This window comes from Neoarius graeffei, chromosome 11 (genome assembly GCF_027579695.1).
Source record: "Neoarius graeffei isolate fNeoGra1 chromosome 11, fNeoGra1.pri, whole genome shotgun sequence".
Classification (NCBI taxonomy): Eukaryota; Metazoa; Chordata; class Actinopteri; order Siluriformes; family Ariidae; genus Neoarius; species Neoarius graeffei.
This window is the reverse complement of record NC_083579.1, coordinates 60653867-60674189: the sequence shown is the minus strand read 5'-3', so window position 1 is coordinate 60674189 and position 20323 is coordinate 60653867. Positions and strand designations below refer to the sequence as shown.

Genomic DNA, 20323 nt, shown 5'->3' with positions numbered 1-20323 from the left:
TACAGTGTACTGCAGTATTATATAATATCTGTAGTCTAGTGGTTGAGTTATAGTGACGTTTTTAAATTTTGTTCCACAGGGTGAGTGATGAGAAAGATGCACGAGGCTACCTCCAAGCTCTGGCTTCAAAGATGAACGAGGAGCTGGAGGGACTGAGGAACACCAGTCTTGGCACTCGCTCTACGGTAGTTTGTTTGTTTATTTGGGCTAAGATTTTTGACCTCTTAAATGATCTTGTAATATATAAAAACATTTCTCTGTGGCTTAATGATTAATTTAATGTAAGAAGAAAGATGTTTTTGCCAAATGAGTGACCCCCCCCCCCCCCCCCCCCCCCCATGGTATTCCTTCGTCGTGACAGGACATGCCATGGAAGATGCGACGACTGGCTAAGCTGGACATGTCTGCCCGTCTGGAACTGCAGTCTGCACTGGATTCTGAGATAAAAGCAAAACAAGCCATCCAAGATGAGCTCAGTAAAGTGAAGGCAGCCAACATGGCGACTGATTGGTAAAGCTTTTCAGCTATGTCCTATAGAGATGTTCATGCTGTGTATTGGGATTCTGGATAGAAGATAAGACACTATTAAATAGAATATAGTATATTTTTATTTTGTACGGTCAACCAATTGTGGAGAAATTGCATGATTTTGTTCCCTAAATATTAGTGTTAGTAGGCTAGAACTCTGGGAGGTATGCACAAATTTTATCATTTGAATGTTATTTTACCTCTTTCAGCAAACTCCAGGACTCTGAAAAGAGGAACCAGGATTTGCAGGCGGAGATTGAGAAACTGAAACGAGAAACAGAAGAACTACGTTTGTCTAAGGGTAAATTCTCCAACTACTTACCACAGATTAATGTTTAGCTACTCACATTATTTTGATCTACAGCATATTGTATGTTTTATGAAGTCATGCTCTGTGTGTTGCAGGTGTAAAGCACCAAGGTTCACAGAACTCCTTCCTTGCATTCCTCAATGCCCCAACCTCTGCTGTGGAACACTTTGATGTTAGTACTGATAAACCGAGCACTTGGGAATGGCATAATAATATGAACGTAATACATTTGGGATATTTAACTGTGAAGTTTCCATATTAATGTTCCTATGAATGGCTTTCCTTGGGACCTATGCTTATAATCATAGATTTTCCATCTACTTCCCATGCAGGCTTGTTTCTTTCCAAAATGTTTTCAGACATGCCCTATCTGCAGATTTTTGTCAAGTCCCTGTATTGACGTGTGATCTCTTGATTTTTTTTTTTTGTTTGTTTGTTTATATTGAAGCGATCTCCTGCCTGTGGTCAAGCCAGCAAAGGCAGACATGTAAGCTCCTGGTTTGTCTTGGTGGTACATTGGGTGCAGTGTGGGGGTTTTGGGTCGTGTTTTTTTGTTTGTTTGTTTTGGGTTTTTTTTGTTTGTTTTGGGGGGGGGAGGTTCTGACTGCAAAGTTGAATTCTGGGCCAAATGTTCTATTGCTGTTGGAGTTTCACTGCTGCACACACCATGTATCCTATGTGTGAATCGTTTGCCGAGATAAAACGCATCCTGCATTTTACGATTCTGGAGATTGCCAAAGTTAAGAAACAACAATATTCTATGACCACCGTGGGGAGTATTTGACCTACTTTTAACCAAAACAAGTCGGCATGGGCAAACATGGCTGCCAGGTAAAAGCCATTGGAAAAGGAAAGTCTGCCTTAGTGAGTGCAAGTGCAAGGTTAGATGATGTCATTTTTCTGGACAGATAACTAAATCATTCTAGCTCGTGCTTAGTTAGTTTAGCCTTAGAATGCATGGGCTTGACTCCATGGTAGCGAGTATGGAGTTACACACCTAATTCTTTGATCTTGTAGAGAAAGAAATGATGATAAAGCAGTAACAGAGAAGATGTATTCGTCTTTTGTTTCACAGATCTATTTGCCATCGTCAACCACAAATTACATCCTTGCGACTGTAGAGTCACGATGTTTTCCATGCATCGCTGTCTTGGTGTGACCCCGTTCCATAATTATGCTAATTAGTTCAAGCTCCTCGCATTTGGCTCCAAGAGGTAGGATATTTGGTCTCAAAACAGTGGAAAGCTACCCTCAGCACATCAAAATGATCACATCTCGTCCGCATTATATTTTTCTTGCAGGATATAGGAAAATGCGATGCAGAATAAAAAAATTTCAGATGATTTTGCAGTCAGTACCTTTTTAATTATTATTAAAAATATATTGTTTTTTATTTATTATAAGTTTAACATTTAAAAAGTAATTTTTTATTATTATTATTATTATTATTAAATTGTTTGTGCAATATTCTCTATGGCTTTAATGCATGCGGCTCCAATCTCGTATTGCATGGTTCTGGACTTTCACCTGGTCATCGTTGGGATCTGTAGTTCTTGGATATGGGTGTGCTCTATACGGATGCTCAATTCTGTATCTGGAGAAGGGCTCCTTCCTCAACTTGTCTATATTTTTATTTTATTTTTTTTTGTATCTTCTTGGTATAGCCAAATTTAAAACTGTATATATTTATTTAAGCCTAGGTTTTTAAAAGTGTATAGTAACTTGTACTTTATACTTTATATGTAATTATGATCAGGATTTCCCAATTGTAAACAGTTTTCAATGGGTTCTCGTTTTATGTGAATAGCATGGATTTTATGGCATGCGTTTTCACCAGTGTCAAGGCATGGATTCTTCTTCTCTTGTATATTGATGACCATATGGCCAAAAGTTTGTGGACATCTGACCATTACATATATACATGTTAATCTTCCCCAAATCATTGCCACAACTGCTGAGTATTACAGTTTCCCTTGACTGGAACTAATGCTGCTTTTCCACTACAAACGCGGCTGAGCCGTGCTGTGCTGAGTTGGGCTGAGTCGAGCTGAGCGGGGCTGTTGGAGTTGCATTTCGACTACAACCGCGCTGAACCGTGCTGGCTGGAAGTGGGTGGACACATTGGGTGGAGTTAGCGAAAGTGGGTGGACGTCAGGTGATGTCGTTAAGCAGCGCAAACAGTGACATCAGTGATCTTTTAAGCGGTAGTCTCACGACCCGAATAGTAAACAATAAACATGAAGTCGTTAGTGTTGCTGGTCTTGGTGCTGTGGCTTGTCACCGACAACGCGAACAGATACTGGCAAGAGCGTATAGATGAAGCGAGGCGCATAAGGCTTCAGAAATTCTCGTAATTCGTAATTATTCTCCTTCCGGGTTTGCAGTGTTTACAGATCCCAGCGTGCTCGCGGGGCGTGTGTGGGCATGTGAGGACACTCCTCCTCACCAATCAGTGCACAGGGGAGTGTCTGCTCATGCCCCCAGCCTCACTCGGCACGGTTTGGCTCGCTTCAGCCCCACTCCAAAACGGTGCGAGTTTTAGGGGCTAAGCAGGGCTGAAGCGAGCTGAGTCATGCTGTTTTTTGGTAGTCGAAACGCGAGCCGTGTCGGGCTGAAGTGAGCTGAAGCGAGCTGAAGTGAGCTGAAAAAGGGTAGTGGAAAAGGGCCATAAGAAGCACAAGCATGTTCCAGTAGGATATGCCCCTGTACACAATGCGAGGTTCATGAAGACATGGTTTACCAAGGTTGGAGCAGAAGAATTCTAGTGGCCTGCACAGAGACCTGACCCCAACCCCACTGAACACCTTTGGGATGAACAGGAATGCTGACATGCGCCAGGCCTTCTGACCCACATCACTTCAGTACCTGACCTCACAAATGCTCTTGTGGCTGAATGGGCAAATCCCCACAGTCGCACTCCAAAATTTAGTATAAAGCCTTCCCAGAAGAGTGGAGGCTATTATAATAGCAAAGAAGGACTAAATCTGCAGTGAGATTTTCAAAATGAATGAGTGTGATGGTTTGGTGTCCACAAACTTTTAGCCATGTTGTGTATTTTAAAGGCACAATCATGAAATGTATTTTAACTTGTTATATATCCATAGTGTATTTTAATAATCTTATTCCAGACAAAAATTAAGCACTCTGAAATGTTTATTACTTTTTCCTTCAGAGCTCTTTATATGAAATTAGCACTTAAATTAACATGCACAAAAAAGGTGTTTTGAAGTTCATGATTGTGACTTGAATGTTTTAACACGCATAACTGATATGCATCCATAACTTGTCATGTACATTTGTTTATGTTGAGGACTTACCATGTAAGCAGCCTTTGAATGTATGAAATGACTATGGACTTGCAATAATTAAGATTTGCCTAGGATTTAAAAGCTGTTGTACCACCATTGTTGGTAGTAATACAGTGGTGCTTGAAGGTTTGTGAACCCTTTAGCATTTTCTATATTTCTGTATGAATATGACCTAAAACATCAGATTTTCACACAAGTCCTAAAAGTAGATAAAGAGAACCCCGTTAAACAAATGAGACAAATATTATACTCGGTCACTTATTTATTGAGGAAAATGATCCAATATTACATATCTGTGAGTGGCAAAAGTATGTGAACCTTTTGCTTTCAGTATCTGGTGTGACCCCCTTGTGCAGCAATAACTGCAGCTAAACGTTTCTGGTAACTGTTGATCAGATTTAGCAAACTGCAGACAAAAAGCAGTTTTCTTTTTGGAGAGCAGTGGCTTTCTCCTTGCAACCCTGCCATGCACACCATTTGTTGTTCAGTGTTCTCCTGATGGTGGACTCGTGAACATTAGCATTACCCAATGTGAGGGAGGCTTTCAGTTGCTTAGAAGTTACTCTGGGGTCCTTTGTGACCTTGCTGACTGTTACACGCCTTGCTCTTGGAGTGATCTTTGTTGGTGGACCACTTCTGGAGAGGGTAACAGTGGTCTTGAATTTCCTCCATTTGTGCACAATCTGTCTGACTGTGGATTGGTGGAGTCCAAACTCTTTAGAGATGGTTTTGTAACCTTTTCCAGCCTGATGAGCATCAACAACACTTTTTCTGAGGTCCTCAGAAATCTCCTTTGTTCGTGCCATGATGCACTTCCACAAACATGTGTTGTGAAGATCAGACTTTGATAGATCCCTGTTCTTTAAATAAAACAGGGTGCCCACTCACACCTGATTGTCATCCCATTGATTGAAAACACCGGACTCTAATTTCATCTTCAAATTAACTGCTAATCCTAGAGGTTCCCATACTTTTGCCACTCACAGATATGTAATATTGGATCATTTTCCTCAATAAATAAATGACCAAGTATAATATTTTTGTCTCATTTGTTTAACTGGGTTCTCTTTATCTACTTTTAGGACATGTGTGAAAATCTGATGATGATTTAGGTCATATTTATGCAGAAATATAAATTCTAAAGGGTTCACAAATGTTCAAGCACCACTGTACAAACCATTGTGTGAAGATTTAATTCATTTAGCAATTTGTGATTTTGATCATTTAGATTTAGGGGTTATTAAAAAAAGTTGATATAGAGCATTAACACACAGTAGGAGGTACAGCAAAATATTTTAAGTAGTCTTGTGATTTTTCACAGTGGAACTTTTAGCTATAATGCATGAATCCTAGGAAACTCTTAATTAGGGTGAAAATTAAGGTTAATATTTTACTTTTGTGTCTAACGCCTCTCTGCTTCTTCAGGTTGACTCCATTGACAACTTTAGCCTGTCAAATACGCCGTCCCGAGATGATGATCGCAAGTCTCAAGTTGTGTCCCACTCTCGTTCTCCTTCTAGTACCAGTGACCTGGAGCCTCTAGAGGTGCTCTTTACACCCACCATGCAACACACACACTGAAGGCCCATATATACATCAACCTAAATGGTCTATGAACTGTGTGCATGACACAATTTTCGTCATGTGAACAGTCTGCTCAGCACCCAGATTTTGTCTGTGCGGACTGTGCATGTTGATTGCATATGTGCGAAATTGAGCGTAATGTGCTGATCCAATTAGTGGTAGTGTACATGCATTACGATGATGCATTTGCAAAATTGAGTATACTTTGGAGACACTTGTGTGCCAAATCTGTGGAAGTATATTTGGGCCTGTATGTGGAATAGTGATGTATGATTATTTTTGTGTGCTGATGAATAGCTTTACTTTTCCAGCCAATAGATTATCCCCACAGAGGTACACAGACTCCTACCATGCGATCAGGAGGATACAGCAGTTCTGGATTTCCCACACCAAAGGTACTGACTCCCATTTTTATTTATTTGTGTATATCAGCAAAAAATTCAGTATGCTGAAATCAAAATGTAGCACTAAAAAAAAATCATTAAAGGTGGGGCCAGTGATTCGTAACTTTTTTTTTTTTTTTTAAATTAAATATTTCTGCTCATATTTCAGGGATGCAAACAGCGTGCCTTTTGGCGGATGGCGCCTTTTTCACGGCTGAATCGCACAGATCCGAATTTTTTTTTAGGGGGGGGCGTTGGAGTGTCTGATTATAATTTCAAAGTAAATTCTGTATTAAAATTACTAAATAAGCAAATCCGTTAGTCCATGAAACAGGAAGTATAAGGATGAGGGAAAAAAACAGTTTAAATCGGGAAGCTACGCACATTTGCGCAGTCCTGCCGCTCAGGCTGTACAAATGTGCGCAGCTTCCCGATTTAAACTGTTTTTTTTCCCTCACCCTTATACTTCCTGTTTCATGGACTGTAACGGATTTGCTTATTTAGTAATTTTAATACAGAATTTACTTTGAAATTATAATCAGACACTCCAACGCCGCCCCCCCCCCCCCCCCCAAAAAAAAAAAAACTCAGATCTGCGCGATTCAGCCGTGAAAAAGGCACCATCCGCCAAAAGGCGCGCTGTTTGCATCCCTGATATTTAGACAGCTGATGGTAAAATATAAAGTTTCCTTGTTTGCAAAAGCGTTCAGGCCTTCTAACCTGTTTTAGATTATCAAAACCACTGGTTTCCTTTACGTTAAAATAATTTAAGTGAACTTTGAGTGCTTTGCATTTAGTTCTTCCATGTTCCCTTACAGCCAAAAGCTCACCAGTTTGTGGTAAAGTCCTTCAGTGCTCCCACTAAGTGTAACCAATGCACTTCTCTGATGGTGGGACTCATCCGACAAGGCTGTATATGTGAAGGTGGTGTACACTATAATTAAAAAAAAAAACTTGGAGAACTTTATGATGGTTATTCGGATTCCATTTACCTCCATTTGTCTCTCTGCTTTCCTGCAGTCTGCAACTTCTCATGTCACGTGACATGTGCGGACAAAGCCCCTGCAGTGTGTCCTATTCCACCAGACCAAACGAAAGGTCCACTGGGTATCGACACACAGAAAGGCATTGGCACAGCTTTTGAGGGCTATGTTAGGGTGAGGAGCTGTTCTCTCTGCCATCATCACTGCGATTCGGTTAATCGATTTATTAGGGTCTTAACTACTACACAGTGAATGCAGAAAGTTATCATTTCTTGCTGTCTTTTTATAATTATGATTACTTTTCAGGTGCCTAAGCCAGCAGGAGTAAAGAAAGGTTGGCAGAGGGCCCTTGCTGTTGTGTGTGACTTTAAGTTGTTCCTCTATGAGCTTGCAGAGGGCAAGGTTGTGCAGCCCAGTGTAGTGGTTAGCCAGGTCATCGACATGAGGTCAGTCACTTAGACCATTTTCGATTGTGTTATCATATTTGTCACAAATGATGACTGCATGCAGTATATGTACAGTACAGTAAATAATCTGAATGATGGCTCAGTGGGAATTGAACATGTTCATGTATACACCTCAGTCTCAATAGAGTGGTAATTGAAGGCATTCGGAATGGAAATGCTCAGATTGAGCACAGTGAGTTATGTTTTATAGTCTATAGGACAAGATTTACATGTCTGTTAATCTTCTGATGTATGCGAATTGGCATGTAGGTTCTGTGTGTGGATTATTTCCAGACAGAGGTAAGGTGACGTTAAAAGACGAGTAAGGGAATATCTCTACTTTCCTAAACAATAAATATATATTATTTACCAGCTGGGAGGTCCGTATCGTGAAATACTGTGACCGAGGTCTTGAATAATACTGACCGAGGCCTCTGGGCCTCAGTCAGTATTTTCAAGGCTGAGGTCACGGTATTTCACGATACACACCGACCTTAAGCTGGTAAATAATATATTTATTTTTTACTTTACCAAATTCTAACAGAAAATGAGAGCGCCCGAAAGGGAAACCATATTTAGAACAAACCTGCTACAAGCTTGTCAAAAACCTGTTTGACAAGCTACGTCAGCTCGGAATTTTCCAAAAATAAAACTCGCTTTCGCTATGAACACTGTCGTTATTGCTATCCATGCTGTAAAATTAATGCTGCTGTACTGAGAAATGCGAAAATAAATGTTGACATGAAATGTTTGTTGTGAACGAGCAAGTCGCCAAAAGTCCATAATCGGGGTCCATATCGTAGGATTCCGGCCCACTCGCGAGCCAATCAGAGCGCATGATTTGATGGAAACCGCACCGCGAAATAAAATGCATTTTATTTTCACCAATCTTCTTGCTGATGAATGTTGGACAAGATCAAACAGTGATAAGCTTTACAACAATCATCTTGTGGTCTGTGTAATATGACATTTGGATGAAATTCTGCTAAGATGCAAATTACTTAAATTACGAGCAGCATGATTGAGCGCTGTAAAGCTGAACAATATGACCAGACTCTCATGCTCCTTGTTGTAGAAACTTGGACACGAAACATTTCACATGTATGAGACTTTGCCTTGTACTATGCGTGCATATCATTAGATTGGAGATTTTTAACGTCAACACGTTGCTTTATGGAAGCTCTTGTTTGTTTGCAATATTACGCTGGTATTTGGAGAGGCAGTAAGTGTCAGGAATGTCAGGCCCATGGCTATCTCTGTTGACACAGCCAATGATGTTTTGATCTGTAACATAATTTTAGTTTGAAATACAGAAGTTCAGTGTTTTGATGCTATTTGGTCTGAGATGTGGAGAGGAGTCAAATAGTTGAATTGTCATAACATTTAGACAAGTGAGATCATATCCAGCCATTAAGCATCCTGCTACAAAATGATGAGACCAAATCAGAATCTAGCAACGTAAATGGATATTGTGAACAGACTGACTGACTTGTTAAGAATACAAATAAAAATTTACTTGGAATATGTAGTCAGAGTGAATTATTTTGGATCAGTGAAAATCTTTGTATATAAACATAGCCATTGCTGTCTGGTGCCTTTATAATTGTCTGAAAATTCTCTTCTTTCTGCAGGGATGAGGATTTTTCAGTCAGCTCAGTACTAGCATCCGATGTCATCCATGCCAGTCGGAAGGATATCCCCTGTATTTTCAGGGTAAGTTAAACCCTGCATTTGTGCTTGTTTTAGTTTTGATTAAAACATAACGGATCTTACTCTTGGAGCTACCGTTTAGTTATTTGTACAAATAACTAGCACTAGAAATGTCACAGATGGATTCTCCCTGCCATGTTATCATAATGTTATAATATACGTTATGTTAACTTTTTGAGCTGGTAACACGGGAGCTAGAGCAGTTGCCAGGACAAAATAAACAATTTACAGTAAAATAATGCCTCCCTGACAATTTTTATATACAATGATTCGTTAGTTTTAATTGTGAAGAAAACGTTTTTGTGTTTAAGAAATGTACAGATAATTGATTTGTAACCAAAAACATGGATATTTTATTTTCACGTACACGTTATTGCTAGATAACTTCTCTCTCTGCATCCTGACACCGTGAGCAAAATATCAACAAGAATTAACCAGACTAAATCACTTTGATTCAACCTAAGACATTATGCTAACTTAAAACCTTGGCCTTCTTTAAGAAGTGAGGCTGAGCAAATCTTGATCTATTTTTCATCACAATTTGCAAGTCAGCCTTTTATAATATATTGTACAACTATGCTTTGGCTCTCAGGCAGATGGGAAATGTTTAGTATTGCACACACCAGGTTGTGATCAGTTGGTCACAAATTACCGGAGTACAATTATCATGCGCACTATGACTAGAAAACTTAGTTGAATAATGGTGTGTACATCATGCACACTTAGTGGTGCTTGAAAGTTTGTGAACCCTTTAGAATTTTCTATATTTCTGCATAAATATGACCTAAAACATCATTAGATTTTCACACAAGTCCTAAAAGTGGATAAAGAGAACCCAGTTAAACAAATGAGACAAAAATATTATACTTGGTTATTTATTTATTGAGGGAAAATGATCCAATGTTACATATCTGTGAGTGGCAAAAGTATGTGAACCTCTAGGATTAGCAGTTAATTTGAAGGTGAAATTAGTATCAGGTGTTTTCAATCAATAGGATGACAATCAGGTGTGAGTGGGCACCCTGTTTTATTTAAAGAACAGGGATCTATCCAAGTCTGATCTTCACAACACGTTTGTGGAAGTGTATCATGGCACGAACAAAGGAGATTTCTGAGGACCTCAGACAAAGCGTTGTTGATGCTCATCAGGCTGGAAAAGGTTACAAAACCATCTCTAAAGAGTTTCGACTCCACCAATCCACAGTCAGACAGATTGTGTACAAACGGAGGAAATTCAAGACCATTGTTATCCTCCCCAGGAGTGGTCGACCAACAAAGATCACGCCAAGAGCAAGGCATGTAGTAATCGGCGAGGTCACAAAGGACCCCAGGGTAACTTCTAAACAACTAAAGGCCTCTCTCACATTAGCCAGTGTTCATGAGCCCACCATCAGGAGAACACTGAACAACAATGGTGTGCATGGCAGGGTTGCAAGGAGAAAGCCACTGCTCTCCAAAAAGAACATTGCTGCTCGTCTGCAGTTTGCTAAAGATCATGTGGACAAGCCAGAAGGCTATTGGAAAAATGTTTTGTGGACTGATGAGACCAAAATAGAACTTTTTGGTTTAAATGAGAAGCGTTATGTTTGGAGAAAGGAAAACACTGCATTCCAGCATAAGAACCTTATCCCATCTGTGAAACATGGTGGTGGTAGTATCATGGTTTGGGCCTGTTTTGCTGCATCTGGGCCAGGATGGCTTGCCATCATTAATGGAACAATGAATTCTGAATTATACCAGCAAATTCTAAAGGAAACTGTCAGGACATCTGTCCATGAACTGAATCTCAAGAGAAGGTGGGTCATGCAGCAAGACAACGACCCTAAGCGCACAAGTTGTCCTACCAAAGAATGGTTAATGTTTTGGAATGGCCAAGTCAGAGTCCTGACCTTAATCCAATCGAAATGTTGTGGAAGGACCTGAAGCGAGCAGTTCATGTGAGGAAACCCACCAACATCCCAGAGTTGGTGTTCTGTACGGAGGAATGGGCTAAAATTCCTCCAAGCCGGTGTGCAGGACTGATTAACTTTTGCCACTCAGATATGTAATATTGGATCATTTTCCTCAATAAATAAATGACCAAGTATAATATTTTGTCTCATTTGTGTAACTGGGTTCTCTTTATCCACTTTTAGGACTTGTGTGAAAATCTGATGTTTTAGGTCATATTTATGCAGAAATCTAGAAAATTCTAAAGGGTTCACAAACTTTCAAGCACCACTGTACTTGTGCAAAAAGCTTTCTCACACAGATGTGACATTGTTTTTTTTTGAGGTAGCACAAGATATGATGGAATTGTTTGTTCCAATTTATGCAGCATTTGGCTCTGTTGCCATTCCATGATGAAATGCTACCTGTTATCTCCTCTTCAGGTTACAGCGTCCCAGCTCTCTGCATCTGGCAGTAAAAAATGCTCCATCCTGATCCTGGCTGACAGTGATCAGGAAAAGAATAAATGGGTGGGAGTGCTGAATGAGCTACACCGTCTCCTAAAGAAGAACAAGTTAAAGGAGCGTTCTGTTTATGTCCCAAAAGAAGCTTATGACAGCACTCTGCCTCTTATCAAAACCACCCAGTCTGCTGCTATTATAGGTAATGCTCTGACCCGATGATAAAGTAGTAAAAGCACTTGAAGCTCTCTGTAGCACTGTTGTGCAGAATAATATTCCCACTTTTTTTTTTAATGTTTTATTTATAGATCATGAGAGGATAGCCCTGGGTAATGAGGAGGGACTGTATGTTATCCATGTCACCAAAGATGGTAAGCCTCTAGTTGTACTCATGAAAGCTATGTCATAGTTTACCTTCTTCCTCCTGACTTCTCTCATGCATTTCATTCTTCTTTGTCTCACAGAGATTGTCAAGGTAGGGGATAATAAAAAGGTCCACATGATTGACCTGATTCCCTCTGAGCAGCTGCTAGCCGTCATCTCTGGCCGTAACCGCCATGTTCGGCTTTTCTCCATGGCGGCTCTGGAAGATCGGGACACTGACTTCTACAAGCTTCCTGAGACTAAGGGCTGCCAGACGTTGGCGTCTGGTACAGTGAAGCATGGTGCTCGGCCCTGCCTGTGTGTTGCCATGAAGAGACAAGTAATCTGCTACGAGCTCAACAAGGGTAAAACACGGCACCGGAAGCTGCGGGAGCTGCAGGTACCTGGTGTGGTGCAGTGGATGGCTCTACAGGGGGATAAGCTGTGTGTAGGTTACCAGGCTGGATTCCTACGCTACAGCTTGCAAGGAGATGGACCTCCTACTAGCCTGCTCCACCCAGAGGATCACACCCTGGCTTTCATAGGGCAGCTGGGCTTGGATGCACTCTGTGCTGTGGAAATTTCCAGCAAAGAGTTACTCCTGTGCTTTAGCAGCATTGGGGTTTATGTTGATTGCCAAGGAAGACGCTCACGCCAGCAGGAGCTGATGTGGCCAGCTGTGCCAACTGCCTGTTGTACGTGCTGTCAATATTAATAATCTGTTAGATTATCACTCACTAATGGACAATGTTTGCAAAGAAATGCATATGTATTTTGTTCTCTGTAGGTTATAATGCACCTTACTTATCGGTGTACAGTGAGAATGCAGTGGATGTGTTTGATGTGAACAGTATGGAGTGGATCCAGACAATTCCTCTGAAAAAGGTAAATAAGACTTGCGTGTCACATGGCTAGTATTCAGAAGAATTATTTGTATTTTAGATAGCTGTAGAAGGTTTATTTACTCACTGTTTTTATATTTTGTCAAAAATTACTAACTTAAATCTGTAATAAGTAAAAGTAATGAGATGCACTCTGTAACGGTTTTGTTGCTCTTTGTGTTTAGGTTCATCCTTTGAACACAGACGGCTCATTAAACCTGCTAGGGCTGGAGACAGTACGGCTTATCTACTTTAAAAATAAAACAGCAGGTACGTGCCATATCTGAATCCTCGGGATGGAGTCTTGAAATGATGCATTTTGCGATAATGCACAAATAAGCACGGTCTGAAATGTAGCTTAGGTTTCCGTTTCAGCTGTTTAAAGCATTCATCATTACAAGTACAATAATTAAAACCATCCTAATAGCAGCAACAAAAAATGCTGTGCATTAGAATGTAACTAAATTAAACATGTCTAATTAAACTTTAGCTCTCAGTTGCGCAATGTTGCCAGGTCTCAGGAAAATGTTGACTCTAAATTACATCTCTCAAACCGCACAAAAATAATTAGTCCAACTCTGGCAAAGGAAGATAAATGTTTCTTCTTTTCTTTCTTTGCAACTTGATTGTTCCAGCCACAACTTTTGAACTATATCCCATTTGAAATCTGTCCCAATTCAGGATAATTTTGTGGCCCTGCTGATGTGACCTTTCTTTTTTTTTTTTGAGGTGGCCTGTCTGAAGTCATGCGGCTGTCTGTAGCTCAAACATGATTCCACCCCCCCACTAAGTAGTCCCTCATATCTTCAGCTATGAACTTGCCAATCGCCGCTGTGATTTCTTTAAAATAGATTGAATAGATTGGGAAATGCTGTCTTATAGCAGCAGAAGTTCTGTCTCCCTCCGCAGATGCAAAGGTATTATCCCCGATAATATCCCAGCGTATTAGCTCATGAAAAACGGAAGCCTTTTTTATTTTTATTTTTATTTTTAAACCCTTGTAGCTTACACTGATTCGAGATAGAGCTACTTTTTCAGAGGAAAGTGTGCACGCGCCATATGTTATCATGAATGGTCTGCTTCGTTATGCAGTCAGTTGTATGTATTCACTACACAGACTTATCAAGTTGAGAGCTTTGTATGGAGTGATGCAATACAATATGCTCTATAGACCTCTTCGCATGTTTAACAAACCAACCGTTGCCAGGATGCGCGCGCAGCCTGGACTCAGAAACAATGGCGCTGCCCATAGACCGGCATTATGAGCTGTCAGATTATGCAAAACAATTGTCGTTACAAGATCGTGAATGCTACATAAATAAGTTAACTCTAACAAGTGGACATCGCCTACCGGATCCGTATTTAATTAAAGAGTGGACGGACAATGTTAGTAAGTTCCCTGGTATACAATGGTCAGATATAGACCCCTTCGCAGTAAACTTCTTTCATACGTAAGAGGAAATTGCGCGCGCAGCCTGGACTCAAAAAAGACTCAGCGATGCCTAGTTGTTGTGTTGTCGGGTGTCAGAATCGTAGCAGTGATGGGGTTAAAATGTACAGAATTCCAGCAGGATCTCACCCATTCCAAAAAAATCACCGACGTCTATGGCTACAAGCCATCAAACGTGTAGACTGGGATGAAAGCACCATCAAAAATGCGCGGGTTTGCAGCGCCCACTTCGTCACAGGTAAGATCAGGCTATTTATTAAATCTTTCTTTTTTATTCTTTCTAGTCTTCGTTTATTGATGTAGCAAAATACTTTGGTAACGTTTGTCTGATTAGCTGGGTCATAGTTACACAATGTAATGAATATTGTTAGCGTGTTAACTTAGCATGCAATTTTGTTTGTAGGAGAGGTCTCGCTTGACTCAAGCAGTCCAGATTTTGTGCCATCATTATTTGTGTATACCGAAAATCACAATTTTAAAGCAAGGATGGAAAGGTAAAATTGTGTGCCCTCACTCTAAATGCCAACTTACGCTGACTGCTCTAACCTAGCTCCCGCCCCGTTCAGTTTCATTTCTGCTCTCTGCCTCTCGCTTTTTACGCAGCTCTGATTTCTCTTAGCTGCACTCTTTACACTATCATTCCTTTCATGCCATTACCTCCTGCAAATTGCTGTTTAGTGTTGGGATTTGCTGTTGTAGCTAAAGCCACATTGCCATCACATCACTGGCATAATTTGATTAAAACAAAATGAATATGAATGTCCCATTGTTAAGCAAGTTGTACATGCCCGCACATAACATAATCATATGCGTCTAAAGACTTGTAGGCACGAAGTTTTTCGTGGGTGTACACTGAAGTCTTGTCAGTAAGGTACGAGTATATATCTGGCCCTTGTATACCAGGGAACTTACTAACATCGTCCGTCCACTCTTTAATTAAATACGGATCCGGTAGGCGATGTCCACTTGTTAGAGTTAACTTATTTATGTAGCATTCTCAATCTTGTAACGACAATTGTTTTGCATAATCTGACAGCTCATAATGCCGGTCTATGGGCAGCGCCATTGTTTCTGAGTCCAGGCTGCGCGCGCATCCTGGCAACGGTCGGTTTGTTTACAAACATGCGAAGGGGTCTATATACTTGTACCTTATTGACAAGACTTCAGTGTACACCCACGAAAAACTTCGTGCCTACAAGTCTTTAGACGCATATGATTATGTGCGGGCATGTACAACTTGATTAACAATGGGACATTCATATTCATTTTGTTTTAATCAAATTATGCCAGTGATGTGATGGCAATGTGGCTTTAGCTACAACAGCAAATTCCAACGCTAAACAGCAATTTGCAGGAGGTAATGGCATGAAAGGAATGATAGTGTAAAGAGTGCAGCTAAGAGAAATCAGAGCTGCGTAAAAAGCGAGAGGCAGAGAGCAGAAATGAAACTGAACGGGGCGGGAGCTAGGTTAGAGCAGTCAGTGTAAGTTGACATTTAGAGTGAAGGCACACAATTTTACCTTTCCATCCTTGCTTTAAAATTGTGATTTTCGGCATACACATAATGATGGCACAAAATCTGGACTGCTTGAGTCAAGCGAGACCTCTCCTACAAACAAAATTGCATGCAAAGCTAAGTTAACATGCTAACAATATTCATTACATTGTGTAACTATGACCCAGCTAATCAGACAAACGTTACCCAAGTATTTTGCTACATCAATAAACGAAGACTAGAAAGAATAAAAAAGAGAGATTTAATAAATAGCCTGATCTTACCTGTGATGAAGTGGGCGCTGCAAACCCGCGCATTTTTGATGGTGCTTTCATCCCAGTCTACACGTTTGATGGCTTGTAGTCATAGACATAGGCGATTTTTTTTGGAATGGGTGAGATCCTGCTGGAATTCTGTACATTTTAACCCCATCACTGCTACGATTCTGACACCCGACAACTCAACATCGGCATCGCTGAGTCTTTTTTGAGTCCAGGCTGCGCGCGCAATTTCCTCTTGCGTATGAATGACGTTTACTGCGAAGGGGTCTATTGTTACACCCCTAATATATGAGTAGACTGTTTGCATGGATGTACTGTGTAGTACACCTCCGTTGTTTGTCGCTACCCATGCCTACAAGAGACAAAAATTTAGTAACCCCAGGGGATTGTTGTTTGCAGGTACAAACAAAGGGTTACATCTTTAATCGTGTAATTTTATAACCAGCACCAAATTACATTTCCTCAGTAATTTAACCAATGTTGTTCACTAATTAGGAAGTTGGATGTGGTGTTAATGTCTGTACTGATAACGTCATCTGTTACAGAGGGAGATGAGCTGGTGGTTCCAGAGACATCTGACAACTGCCGGAAACAGATGGTGCGCAGTATGACAAGCAAACGCCGCTTTTCCTTCAGGGTGCCAGAGGAAGAGAGGCTGCAACAACGGAGGTGAAAGAAATTTACAGTACACACCTACCAGCGCGCACACAGATCACTACTTTGATGGAAATGTAAAGAGAACACCACTGTTGTTTCTGCGTTGTACATGGAGGGTGAACATTTTTGATGTGCACTCCTCCTCACGGTTTTGATGTACTATTTTCTTTTAGAGAGATGCTTAGAGATCCTGAGATGAGGAATAAGTTGATTTCAAATCCAACCAACTTCAACCATGTTGTTCATATGGGTCCTGGAGATGGGATCCAGATACTTAAAGACCTGCCAATGGTAAGATCAGATATGTTTGTTTACAGTTCTCCCTCTTGCCTTCCATCCCATTTATTTCCACTTTGTCAAAATTCCTAGCACTTTCCTATTTATTTAGTTTCATTTCTGTTTTTGGTATTCACTTCCCTTCCCATTATCTGATTCAGCTGCCATAACTATTAATTTCATTTAAAATGTCCATGGCTACTTTTTCCCTTTTTCTCACCATTTCTGTTCCACTATCTCACGCTCTCACTCTGCCCTCACTCTTGGGTTGTAGTCTTGTTCTCGTCTCCCCTCTCCCTGCCTGCACCTCATCTCCACTCCCACCAGCTTTGAGCATGTCTATCACATGACTGTCACCTCTGCTGACGACTTCCTGTCCCAGGATTCTCCTCTTTCCTCCTACTCCCCATCCCTAAGCTCTGCACCTGGGACGCCTGCCTCCATCTGCTCTCTGGTAGGAACAGAGAGCCTTGTATCATTTATCAACCTCTACAATAAAGCCCTGATTTACAAAGATCTGAAATAAGTACTAAACTGCATGCATGACCAGATAGATAGAGTGCATGTTGTGGATATTTTTGAATTGCATTTAGGAAATAGAGCCCTGCACTCCCGCGGGAGTCCCGCGGGACCCGACGCAAAGCAGTGCGGCGCGGGACAAATTTTGAAAGCTCATTGCGGGCGGGAGGGGGAGTGCGCATTGCGGGCGGGAGAGGTGATAAGCTGCAGTCCCGCTAACTAAAAATGTGTTTAAAATAAAATTTATAAATTATTAATTTATGTCTATCATATATAATTTGTGCTGGATATTTTATTTGGCATTGATAACATTTTAAGATGCCTAAATTTGCGGATGTGGTCTAATCTCGCGTACGTTTCCGGTTCCTTTCCGCTCTTCCGTGTTTGAGATCTCCGATCATGGCAGAAGAGCAGAGCTCCTCTAGTGAAGCTCACAGTGCTTCAGAAGTAAGTGCTGCTTTAAAAAGAGGTACATTTACTGTTAAAAAGTCAAGAGTATTAGTCCTAAGTATTAAAAAAGTATTAACTAGTATTAAAAAGGACTGTGTATCGCACAGATTGTTCAATTTAAAGCTAGAAATAGACAGTGTATAATCTGAGGAGCTGGTTGTGGTTGCGCAGCACTTCATATGAGAGGAGAATGAAATCGCGGTTGGAATCATAACACCACAGACTCGGAAGTGGGAGTGCGAGTGCGCAAAGCGAGAGCTGTCAATCAAAGCGAGAGCTGTCAATCATGAGCGCATGCAGCGCTCAACTTGGAATGTGTCAGCAGAATGTCAGAGTCTAAACAATAAACTTACAATTAAATGAAGGATCGGTCAGTGGAGAGCTCAGCTAAGCTCAGCATGTTTAATTCCCCAAGCCAATGACAGGAACTTTAGTGAGAAATAACGCGAACGTCTGCGTCATGCGGGATTTGCGGGCGGGAGTGGGACAAAATATGGCGAGCGGGACTGAAAATCATAATTCTTTGCGGGAGCGGGACTGCACAATGCGGGTGGGAGCGGGACTGAAAATTCTGTCCCACGCAGACCTCTAGTAGGAAACATATAGTTGAGATTTATGCATGTGCTATTCATTCTTGGACATGGCAATTTCAGATCTCTAAAAGACTCTCTAAACTGAAGTACAACAATGACTAAAATACCATTATATGAGCATAAAACAAGTGTGAAAATGGCTAGTTTTTTATTGTCTTGAAATGCTAAAGTCTAATTTTAGATTAACTTGCTCAATCGGGCTCATTCAAACTGATTTCTGCGACGTTCAGTACCTGAACATTGTGATATTAAATTGCACAAAATTTTAGGCAACACGTGGCAGGGGCAAAATTAATCAGTTTGCATTGACACCACCCCGTGTTTTTTTGTGATTTTTAGGTAGAAACTCCCTAAATTGCATAGTCGTTAAGGCAACATGAAAAATGGATAAGACGCATGAGTTTGTTCATTTAAAAGATGCAATCAGTCCTCAGACTTTGGGAGTAAATAAGTTGATTGTAAATCAGAATGTTTTCTGTGGGTGTGTAATTAAATTTGCACCTTTACCCATGAAATCTTTAGTAAATCAGGGCCCCACTTACCCACATTGGGTTTGATGGTACCTTTCTCAAAAGATTTATTGGGTTTAATGCAGATTTGGACTTGAATGAAAATACACAGCACAATTATCGTTGTACAAGTGACAAACAAAAACTCTGTGAAAAAGTAAACATGCAGATGCACATGGACCGATTTGACATGGCATTTTAAAGGTCATAGGCAATGGTCGGAGGTGAAACGTAGAATATCAACTTTATTGTCTAGAAGAACGACCCAAAAAGCGAATTCAATCTACCTGGTGTCTAATTTGCACCCTAAAACTTAATAAAACGGTTAAAATATACTGTTTTGCCCAATTTCTGAAGGTTTGTTTACATCTCACTTATGTGCACTTTCACCGCCAGGGGACCGTCGTCGTGACGTCATTCAAGTCAAACAGACCGGGAGCAGCTCTGTGTTTACCTGCGAACCGAGCACACGTGTACGGACTTTGGTCGTAAGAGGTTGTGTAAAATATCTGATAGCGATTTTGAAGCTGGAACTCTCCAAATTGAATATCGAGAGGTGAAACCATATATGTATGAACCTATGGCCGTTGCGAAGCAATCGGTGAATGTGGCTCACTGGTTTGACCGTGCAGCCTCGGAATCGGACAGCGACTCGGCCGACTCTGATCGCTGTGACCCCGGACCTCAACAAGATCCCCGCCCAAACAATTTATCCTGGTAATTATGATAAAGTCCTACTTTCGTCGTAATACTAAATAAGAGCCCTTTTGAAGAATAATTAAACCGCCCTCCCTAGTGGATATAGGGAACGATTACTTGACAGTGGGCCGGTAGGCCACGTTAGCCTGCCATCCGCAGCATTATACTATTTATAGCCTACTCTGAGCGAGGAAATATCCCTTTGTCTCATTTCCACAATGATTATACTGGATCCTTCAGGATTCTTGACTTGTCAATTGCAAGCAAAAGTAAAAATGTTTACCTCCAGTCTTCTCCTTTTTGCTTGAGCGTTGCTGGTGCGTTTCTTCTTTGACTGCTTGATGATGTTTCACGCGCACAATCCACTCTCTCCGCCTCGTCTCCTCTTTCGGAAAAAAACAACCCTCTGGCTTCATGCGCACAATCTACTCTCTCCGCCTCTTTTCCTCTTTCGGAAAAAGCCAATCCACTCTCTCCACCTCTTCTCCGCTCTCAGAAAAAGGTAAAA

General features: G+C 40.9%; 1 protein-coding gene across 4 annotated transcripts in view; it reads left to right on the top strand.

Moving 5' to 3' along the window:
* cdc42bpaa (CDC42 binding protein kinase alpha (DMPK-like) a) overlaps nt 1-20323 on the top strand; it is a 126167-nt gene that overhangs the window by 97544 nt on the left and 8300 nt on the right. For 2 of the 4 annotated variants that reach the window (XM_060934437.1, XM_060934434.1), the window contains exons 18-35: nt 80-185; nt 362-510; nt 738-829; nt 934-1010; nt 1287-1325; nt 5572-5691; nt 6042-6125; nt 6932-7037; nt 7134-7270; nt 7403-7542; nt 9174-9255; nt 11625-11844; nt 11951-12013; nt 12107-12700; nt 12793-12890; nt 13072-13156; nt 16658-16781; nt 16943-17060. In XM_060934437.1, the coding sequence (XP_060790420.1) occupies nt 80-185; nt 362-510; nt 738-829; nt 934-1010; nt 1287-1325; nt 5572-5691; nt 6042-6125; nt 6932-7037; nt 7134-7270; nt 7403-7542; nt 9174-9255; nt 11625-11844; nt 11951-12013; nt 12107-12700; nt 12793-12890; nt 13072-13156; nt 16658-16781; nt 16943-17060 (2434 nt within the window). Of the gene's footprint in view, nt 1-79; nt 186-361; nt 511-737; nt 830-933; nt 1011-1286; nt 1326-5571; nt 5692-6041; nt 6126-6931; nt 7038-7133; nt 7271-7402; nt 7543-9173; nt 9256-11624; nt 11845-11950; nt 12014-12106; nt 12701-12792; nt 12891-13071; nt 13157-16657; nt 16782-16942; nt 17061-17319; nt 17500-20323 lie in introns of all 4 variants that reach the window. The other 2 variants (XM_060934436.1, XM_060934435.1) reach the window with 2 other exon arrangements.